Source organism: Caloenas nicobarica, chromosome 2 (assembly GCF_036013445.1).
Source record: "Caloenas nicobarica isolate bCalNic1 chromosome 2, bCalNic1.hap1, whole genome shotgun sequence".
Classification (NCBI taxonomy): domain Eukaryota; kingdom Metazoa; phylum Chordata; class Aves; order Columbiformes; family Columbidae; genus Caloenas; species Caloenas nicobarica.
In genome coordinates this window covers 165,273,360-165,283,525 of record NC_088246.1, presented here as the reverse complement: position 1 = coordinate 165,283,525, position 10,166 = coordinate 165,273,360, and the positions used below count along the sequence as shown (strand labels likewise).

Genomic DNA, 10,166 nt, shown 5'->3' with positions numbered 1-10,166 from the left:
GAGTTGTGGTCCGGCCCGCGCGGGGCACGCTGGGAGTTGTAGTCCGGAGCTGGCGCAATGGCGGCGCCCGAGCTGCTGTCGGACGAGGGGTACCGGGCGGACGGGCGCCGGCCCGCCGAGATCCGCAAGGTCCGAGCCCGCATGGGCGTGTTCGAGCAGGCCGACGGCTCGGCCTACATCGAGCAGGGCAACACCAAGGCGCTGGCCGTGGTCTACGGGCCACACGAGGTGAGCGGCGCCGGACACCGGGGCCTCCATCCCCGGGGCCTCCATCCCCGGGGCCTCCATCCCCGGGGCCTCCATCCCCGGGGCTCCCCCTGTTCCCTGCGGGACCCCCCAGGCTCCCCAGCCCTCCGCTCCCAGCCTTTCCCCCCGGGACCCCCGTTCCCCGGGTCCCCCAATTCCCCGGACCCCCCCATTCCCCTCATCCCCCCGGCCCCTCCGTTCCCCCCCCAATTTTCCCACTCCCCCCACTCCCCCGAGCCCTCTGCTCCCCTGGCCCCCCATCCCCGGGGCCCCCACTCCCCCCAGTCCCCCTCCCCACCCAGCCCCTCCACTCCCCCTTGGCCCCTCTGCCCCGCCAGCTCCCCCCATTTCCCTGTTGTCCCCCCCAACCCTCCTCTCAGCTCCCCCCGTTCCCCTGACCCCTCCCCCTGGGTCCCCCAATCCCCCACTGCCCCAGTCCCCCCAGACCCCCTCCCTCTCCCGGGCCCCTCTGCTCCCCCCCGTCCCCCTGTCCCCCCGTTCCTGTGGACCCCCATTCTCCTGCTCCTCCACTCCCATCGTTGGCCCCCCCAGCCCCCCGTTCCCCTGACCCCTCCGCTCCCCCCAGTTCCTCCGCTGCCCACAGACGCCCCATTCCCCCAACCCTCTGCTCCCAGTCTTGCCCCCCCCTGTTCCTCTGGCCCCTCTGTTCCCCCCCAATCCCCCCCGTCCCCTGGCTCCCCCATTCCCCTGTGCCCCCCAATCCCTCTGCTGTCCCCAGACCCCCCATTCCCCTGTCCCCCCGATCCCTCCGCCGCCCCCAGGCCCCCATTCCCCTGGACCCCTATTTTCCCAACCCCTCTGCTTCCACCTTCCCCCCTCCCAAAATGGGGCTCCCCCATTCCCCTGACCCCTCTGCTCCCCCTGGCCTCTCAGTTCCCCCCCAGTCCCCTGGTTCCCCCATTCCCCTGTGTCCCCCCTAATCCCTCCGCTGCCCCCAGACCCCCCATTCCCCTGACCCTCTGCTCCCACCCTCACCCCCCATTCCCCAGAATCCCCACAGCTCCCCCTGCTTCCCCCGTTCCCCTGTGCCCCCCCGATCCCTCCGCTGCCCCCAGACCCCCCATTCCCCTGACCCTCTGCTCCCACCCTCGCCCCCCCAACCCCCCATTCCCCAGGATCCCCACAGCTCCCCCCGCTTCCCCCGTTCCCCTGTCCCCCCACTCCCCCCCCCAATCCCCCCGCAGCATCCCCCATCCCGTCCCCCCGCTTCCCCCCGCGCCCCCCAACTCTCCGCGCCCCCCCAGATGCGGGGGTCGCGCGGGAAGGCGCTGCCGGAGCGGGCGCTGGTGAACTGCCAGTTCAGCATGGCCACGTTCAGCACCGGCGAGCGGCGGCGGCGCCCGCACGGCGACCGGCAGGCGGGGGAGCTGGCGCTGCTGCTGCGCGACACCTTCGAGGCCGCCATCCTCACCCACCTCTTCCCCCGCTCCCAGATCGACATCTACGTCCAGGTGAGAAAAAAACGGGGTTTTGGCTCAATATTTGCTTGGTGCAAAAGTTATTGCGGTTTCGGAGCGACGGGGTTTTGGTTCAATATTTGCTTGGTGCAAAAGTTTGGAAAAATATTGTCCTGGGAAAAATATTGTCCTGGAAAAATTTGGGTTTGGAATCGTTATAACGCGGTTCAAACGCGGCTCGATTAATCGAAATAGGAACCGTGACAATCAGCATATTTTGTCCTCTCTGCTGTATGACGTATTTTGAACCTGAATAAGAAAATCGCTCAAGTTTGCTTTTTATCTGACGTCATTTCCGTCATCCAAAATAAATATAGAATCAACGGCAGGTAATAAGTCAGCAGCAAAAAAGCGTAAAGTGAGGAAAGTGCGTTAAAGTGTGTGTAGCATAAGCGCATTGATTTCAGAAGAAATTCCGGTCTCAAACGGCAAATTTCAACGATACAAAACCCACGATGCCTTTTGCACCAGCCTAATGGACGGGAGGACGGTGTGGCTGTGTTTTGTCACTAGATGTGTATTATATTTTGTCACTAAAAATGCAGCTACTTGAACCATTAATTGCAAAACCCTTTATAAACCTGTTCTGATTCTTCCAACATTGTCCAGCGAGCAGGCCCCGCTTTCCGTAACGTCTGATGTGCCACGGGGCCACAGGAGCAGTTTGTAGCAGCAATTTCAGTTTTGTGGTTATTTGGGCAGCTTGTTCGATGCCCGCAGCCCTTTGGGGAAGAAACTGTTCCCGAGATCCAACCTCAGCCTTCGTGTGACGCTGTAAACAGCACTGAGTAAAGCATCGGGGGTTTATTAGAAAGATGCAGGTTTACTATTTCTATGCGCAAAAAAGTCTGAGAAAAATTTTTCCGCTTGAATGTTCCAGTTAATGGAAAAAATCATGTAAGTATTTATGCAGGAAGGAAAATACCGTTGTAGAAAATATCCTCGGAAAAAATGTTGTCCTGGAAAAATATTAAAATATTGCTGGGAAAAAATATTGTCCGGAAAAATATTGTCCTGGGAAAAATATTGTCCTGGGAAAATATTGTCCTGGAAAAAATATTGTCTGGGAAAAAATATTGTCCTAAAATCCCTCTACTAGATTTTAATTTTGATGCTTTTTGTGCTGTTTTCTGGATCTGCAGAGTTTTCCTGGAGGTTGGATAAACCAGGTGGCAGCAAAGGGGCTGCTGGAGAAGATGGGGACAGAGATTTTAGTAGCGATTGGACAAGAAGTGATGGCTTTAAGCTGAAAGAGGGAGATTTAGATGAGATATCGAATGTTTTGCCCCTGAGGGTGGTGAGAGCCTGGCCCAGGTTGGCCAGAGAGATGGTGGATGGACCGTCCCTGGAGATGTCCAGAGGGGTGGTGGATGGACCGTCCCTGGAGATGTCCCAGAGGGGTGGTGGATGGACCGTCCCTGGAGATGTCCAGAGGGGTGGTGGATGGACCGTCCATGGAGATGTCCAGAGGGGTGGTGGATGGACCGTCCATGGAGATGTCCAGAGGGGTGGTGGATGGACCGTCCATGGAGATGTCCAGAGGGGTGGTGGATGGACCATCCCTGGAGATGTCCCAGAGGGGTGGTGGATGGACCGTCCCTGGAGATGTCCCAGAGGGGTGGTGGATGGACCGTCCCTGGAGATGTCCAGAGGGGTGGTGGATGGACCGTCCCTGGAGATGTCCCAGAGGGGTGGTGGATGGACCGTCCCTGGAGATGTCCAGAGGGGTGGTGGATGGACCGTCCCTGGAGATGTCCAGAGGGGTGGTGGATGGACCATCCCTGGAGATGTCCAGAGGGGTGGTGGATGGACCGTCCCTGGAGATGTCCAGAGGGGTGGTGGATGGACCGTCCCTGGAGATGTCCCAGAGGGGTGGTGGATGGACCGTCCCTGGAGATGTCCAGAGGGGTGGTGGATGGACCGTCCATGGAGATGTCCAGAGGGGTGGTGGATGGACCGTCCATGGAGATGTCCAGAGGGGTGGTGGATGGACCGTCCATGGAGATGTCCAGAGGGGTGGTGGATGGACCATCCCTGGAGATGTCCCAGAGGGGTGGTGGATGGACCGTCCCTGGAGATGTCCCAGAGGGGTGGTGGATGGACCGTCCCTGGAGATGTCCAGAGGGGTGGTGGATGGACCATCCCTGGAGATGTCCAGAGGGGTGGTGGACGCCCCATCCCTGGCCGGGCTCGGTGACACTGTCCCCACCGCCGTCCCCACGGTCGGTGCCCCCTGCCCTCCCCTTTGACCCCAAACTCTCCATTTCTCCCCCCAGATCCTCCAGGCGGACGGCGGCACCTTCTGCGCGGGGGTGAACGCGGCCACGCTGGCGCTGATGGACGCCGGCATCCCCATGCGCGACTACGTGTGCGCCAGCACGGCGGGGCTGGCGGAGGACGCGGCGCTGGCCGACCTGAGCGTGCCCGAGGAGGCGGCGGGGGGGCCGGTGCTGGCGCTGGCGCTGCTGCCGGCGGGGGGGCAGCTGGCGCAGCTGCAGCTCAGCGCGCGGCTGCACCAGGAGCGGCTGCCGCGGGTGCTGGGGGCGGCGGGCGCCGCGTGCCGCGCGCTGCACGCCGTGCTGGACCGCGTGGTGCGGCAGCGGCTGCGGGAGGTGGCCGCGCTGCTGGGGGACTGAGGGGCTGCGGCGGCCGCGCTTCGGGAATAAAGCGCCGTGGCGTGAGCCTCGTTGTGTTTGTCCGGCCGTTCTTCCGTTCCGGGCTTCCAAAACTATGTACCCGTTTCTATCAAGTTCGGTAAGGGCACCGAAACCTTTAAGGTCACAAAAGAAGTTTGGCGCCTGAGCACGGAAAAGGACCCGCGGATTGTTGCGCTGTCGAGGGAACAGCTTCCATGGGAGCTGAACCTGTTCTGTTCCACGGGAGCTCAACCTGTTCTGTTCCATGGGACATCATCCTGTTCTGTTCCACGGGACATCATCCTGTTCTGTTCCACGGGAGCTCAACCTGTTCTGTTCCACGGGAGCTCATCCTGTTCTGTTTCATGGGAGCTCATCCTGTTCTTGTCTCATGCAAACTCATCCTGTTCTGTTCCATGGGAGCTCATCGTGTTCTGTTCCATGCGGACTCATCCTGTTCTGTTCCACGGGAGCTCATCCTGTTCTGTTCCACGGGAGCTCATCCTGTTCTGTTTCATGGGAGCTCATCCTGTTCTGTTCCACGGGACCTCATCCTGTTCTGTTCCATGGGAGCTCATCCTGTTCTGTTCCACGGGAGCTCATCCTGTTCTGTTCCATGGGAGCTCATCCTGTTCTGTTCCATGGGAGCTCATCCTGTTCTGTTTCATGGGAGCTCATCCTGTTCTGTTCCACGGGAGCTCATCCTGTTCTGTTCCATGTGGACTCATCCTGTTCTGTTCCACGGGAGCTCATCCTGTTCTGTTCCATGGGAGCTCATCCTGTTCTGTTCCATGTGGACTCATCCTGTTCTGCTCCATGGGAGCTCATCTTGTTCTTGTTTCATGCAAACTCATCCTGTTCTGTTCCACGGGAGCTCATCCTGTTCTGTTCCGTGGGAGCTCATCCTGTTCTGCTCCATGGGAGCTCATCCCGCTCTGTTCCACGCGTGCTGCACCCAGTGCAACCCACGCAGGGACAAACTGCACTGAGCCCAGCAAAGGGCCACGATGGCAGCTGAGCAATGGGAGCACCCGTCACACAAGGGCAGGCTGAGACTGCACTGTTCAGGGAAGGCTCGGGGACATCTTTGGTTCATTTGTAAATGCCTGGGGGGAAGGAGGGAAGACGGCGGAGTCAGACTTCCCGTGCGATCCAGTGCTGGGACAAGAGACAACGGGCGCAGAATGAAATAGAAGGAAAAACTTTTTTACTGTAAGTTGGACCAAACACGGGCCCCCAGGCAGGCTGGGAGCTCCTGCCCTCGGAGATACCCCAAAGCCAAGGTCATTCTGCTCGACGTGACCTGCGGGAGCCTTGGGCCACGCACCCAGAGGTCCCTCCCAGCCTCGGTTACGGGGTAACGCTATGACAGCTTACCTACCTATAATATTAAATACAGCCACTAGAACAAAGGGAAAAACCAGCCATCAGATAAAGGATCGGAAGCCCTTTCGCTCCTCTTCAGAGCCCCGTTTTAATTATCGGGTGTCCCAGCCTCAGGGTGGGCGTTTGGGCGTGTAACGTTACAGTGCCGCTCTGTGCGCCTCGGCGCTCCCGAGCCGCCGGCGCGCGGCTCCGGGTTTGCCGTCCACGCGGGAAAACTGCCCGGCCAGGTCGCCGGCGTGGTTCCCCCCGTTTGCCGGGCGGGGGAACACGAAGGGAAAACGGAAAGAGAGATTCTTCAGGGTTATGAGGTGGCAGTCTGAAGGAGGATGCGGAGGAGGCTTTGGTGTGTGTATTTATGTGTGCAGAGGCAAGATACGAAGGAAAACGCAAAGAGTATGAGCAGCGGTTGCTCGAGTGTGGCTGATGTTACAGGATTCAGGATGCGGATCCATGGGAGGCATTTGTTCACCTGCTCATGAAATCTGGTGTTTCATCTCAACAGAGGGGAGTTCTCAGATCACCTCCTTCTGGAGTTAGAAAAACCGCGCTGGGTGTAAACCCCATTGACTGCCCGCTTTAAAAATACCGCAGAGCTGCTTTTAATGCCTCCGTTTATTTTGGTACAGCGTCCAGGCTGCTGGAAATACGTTTATGGCACAGTCTAATGAGCCAAGGCTCCTCTCTGAGGCTCCAGTGCCCCATGGCTGGACAGAAAAATTGCGTGCGGTGTACCGAGCCGTGTGCCGTGTGCCGTGTGCCGTGCCGTGCACCACGCCGTGTGCCGTGTGCCGTGCCATACACCATGCCGTGTGCCGTGCCGTGTCCCACGCTGTGTGCCATGCCATGTCCCACACCGTGTGCCGTGTACTGTGCCATACACCATGCTGTGTGCCGTGCCATGTCCCACGCTGTGCGCTGTGCCGTGTCCCACGCTGTGTCCTGCGCTGTGTCCCACACTGTGTGCCATGCCGTGTGCCATTCCATACACCACGCTGTGTGCCATTCCGTACATCATGCCGTGTGCCGCGCCGTGTCCCATGCCGTGTGCCATGCCGTACACCACGCCGTGTGCCATTCTGTACACCACGCCGTGCGCCGTGCCGTGTCCCACACTGTGTCCTGTGCCGTGTCCCACGCTGTGTGCCATGCCGTGTCCCACGCCATGTACCATGCCATACACCACGCCGTGTGCCGTTCCGTACACCACACCATGTGCCGTTCCGTACACCACACCATGTGCCGTTCCATACACCACACCGTGTGCCGTTCCGTACACCACGCCATGTGCCGTTCCGTACACCACGCCGTGTGCCATGCCATACACCACGCCGTGTGCCGTGTCCCACGTGTCAGGGTTTGATTGCAGGGCGACAACAAACCGCGGCACATTGCAGCGAAGAGAGCGGCTCATGCCGGGGCGCGGGCACCGAGCTCTCAGCCCAGCCAGGTTGGGCTCACTTTCCTTAGTGGTTCCCAATGTATAGGTTTGCAGATACGGGCGTTCCCACCCGCTCGTAGATGACGGCGGAGCGGTGGATGTGGTCTATCTTGATTTCAGCAAAGCATTTGACGCCGTCTCCCACAGCATCCTCGCTGCTAAACTGAGGAACTGTGGACTGGATGATCGAGTGGTGAGGTGGACCGCGAACTGGCTGGAGGAGAGAAGCCAGAGAGTCGTGGTCAACGGGGCAGAGTCCAGCTGGAGGCCGGTATGCAGTGCAGTCCCTCAGGGGTCGGTGCTGGGACCAGTGCTGTTCAATATATTCATCAACGGCTCGGATGAGGGAGTGGAGTGACTGTCAGCGGGTTTGCTGGTGACACCAAACTGGGAGGAGCGGCTGACACTGGGAGGCTGTGCTGCCATCCAGAGCCCTGGGCAGGCTGGAGAGCTGGGCGGGGAGAAATTTAATGAAATATAACAAGAGAAAGTGCAGAGTCTTGCACCTGAGCAGGAACAACCCCAGGTTCCAGTACAGGTTGGGGAATGACCCATTAGAGAGCAGTGCAGGGGAAAGGGAGCTGGGGGTCCTGGGGACAGCAGGGTGACCATGGGCCAGCACTGGGCCCTTGTGGCCAGGAAGGGCAATGGGACCTGGGGGGATTAGAAGGGGGTGGTCAGTAGGTCAGAGAGGTTCTCCTGCTCCTCTGCTCTGCCCTTGTAAAAAGGGTTTAGTTCAGATACTATCAGAATATGCTTGGAGAACATATATATACACATACATATGCATGTGTATATATATATGTATATATGCGACCAATCTCATCTGATCTCGGAAGCTAAGCAGGGTCGGGCCTGGTTAGCACTTGGATGGGAGACCAGCTGGGAATAGCGGGTGCTGTGGGCTGAGCCAGCACTGGGCCCTCGTGGCCAGGAAGGCCAATGGGACCTGGAGGGGATTCCATTGACCATTAACTAGTGATTTGACCATAACTAATGTAGGTTCTTTCTGATTTAGCATGGTTTTGGGTGCTACTTGCAAAGTGTTTCGTCGCAGGGGGAATTTGGGCTGCACCACTTAGGTGTAAGTGATTCATCACATACAATGCTTTTGACAATGGGTTTTGTGGTGTTTCCCCTACTTCTCCCCATTTTTGTTTAAAAAAAAATTCAGAATCGGATGCGTGCGTTGGACCTTGACTGCGTACTCAGAACCACAAATCAAATTTAGAGGTTCCTCCTTAAAAAGCTCTAAGTAATGTAAAGCTGCGCCAAGTGCTACTCATCGGGTTGAACCTTCAATAATTTTTACAGAATGATGCCAATCGTTATTTTCACGCCAGACCACTACAGCTTTATGAGACTCCCCCGAACCATCAACAGAAACGGTGCAAGCATGTGGGATCAGACCCGATACAAGCATGGTCTGTGACCTGATGTGAAAGACATGCAGGTTCTGCAGCAATTCACATTCAGGCATGCCAAGAGCTATACTGGTAAGAAAATCCGCTAGTGCCATTTACAGGGACAGAGATTGCAAATAAAAAAGTCAAAATTAGGTTTCTCAAATGGTACATACATGACAAAAGGATCATGGCCTATTAAGACTTAAATTCATTCCCTGCATTTCTTGATCAGAGTACCAATCAGTACATCAGCCTCTTAGCATTCTCGTCATGCTGTCCCACAATAGCCACAGGTTGTTTCCATGTTGTAGCTGTAAATAGACAACTCTGCAAGTCCAATCAAATGCAGTCAGCCTGTAAGGTTGTCATAAAGTTATTCATCAAAGTCTCTAACCCCATTTTGGCTGTCATATTTATTGGATATGGTTTTCCCTCACCGGATCGAAGTCCTGTTTCAGTTCTATCAATGTGGTGTTGGCTTTACCGAAGCATTGGCTGCCAATTCTGATGGAAATACAGCATTCGACATTTCCTTGGAGGTTTCTGGCTTGCAGCAAGCAGATCTGCACCATCCAAGCAGCTTCTTGGGGGACATGCAACGAAACAGAATTCTCAGAAAACGTTATTTGAGCTCACAATTTACTTAACAAATCTTGAGCCAAGAGAGGTGTAGGGCTCTCTGGCAAATACGAGAATTGAGTTGTTAAAACTTTGTTCCAAATTTGGCATTCCATTGGTTTTGAAAAACGGCCTTTCTTTCTTTCTCTCCCACGACCTCAAATTTTGAATTTCCTAAGAAGTCTCTTACAACCAGTTACCACAGAACAAGTCCATTAATTTTTGTTTGTTTGTTTGTTTAATTTCCCAGCATCATTAGAACTATGGATCCATTGGCGACGCCTTTAAATTTCGCCCTCCGACTCCATGCGGTATTACAGTTCTCCAGCAGTGACATTGCTGGGGAGGGCATGGGGGGGAATAAAACCTCCCTGTCGCCCCCATCTGAGACGGCAACATCTCCAGCCCAGCATGGGAATAAATCAGTCCAAACTCCACTTTATATGCAATTCCGACTAGCTCAGCAATAGCTCCATTCCTTAGCTCCGTTCACCTTTTACAATTTGCAGACGTCGAAAGCCAGCATATTAAACATCAACCCATTATTCCGTTTTCCTACATCCAAATCAGTTCATATTCTAGCAACTTTTAAATACAACCCCGTGCAATGCCAAGTTCACATCATAGCATCTAGGTTGGGTTTTGTTTGGTTGTGGTTTTTTAATTATTGTTTTTTACAGTGCCAATCAGAGTTTAACGATTTAAATTATTTTCTGGTCTCAAAATTATTAGATAACAATAAGAGCAAATTAACTTACAGTACCGTACTTCATCCCATTTTTTCCAAAGTTCTGCAGAACAACATTAATTGCAATACAGCATTAAAACCCGGAATTCCACATTCAAGCCACATTTGAGTACGATATCGTTTCAAGATCTCTTTTATCAGAATATTTCCCCAAAAGTTACTCTAATGTGTAAAGACGCATCCTAAGGGGGAGCAAGGTGGTATTTTAGT

General features: G+C 55.7%; 1 protein-coding gene across 1 annotated transcript; it reads left to right on the top strand.

The window, feature by feature from the left end:
• Positions 1–46: 46 nt before the first annotated feature.
• EXOSC4 (exosome component 4) lies at positions 47–4,381 on the top strand. The gene is made up of 3 exons (XM_065628740.1): positions 47–228; positions 1,512–1,718; positions 4,001–4,381. Exons 1-3 carry the CDS (start codon positions 58–60, stop codon positions 4,358–4,360), a joined length of 738 nt encoding a protein of 245 aa, XP_065484812.1. The 5' UTR covers positions 47–57; the 3' UTR covers positions 4,361–4,381.
• Positions 4,382–10,166: the final 5,785 nt, after the last annotated feature.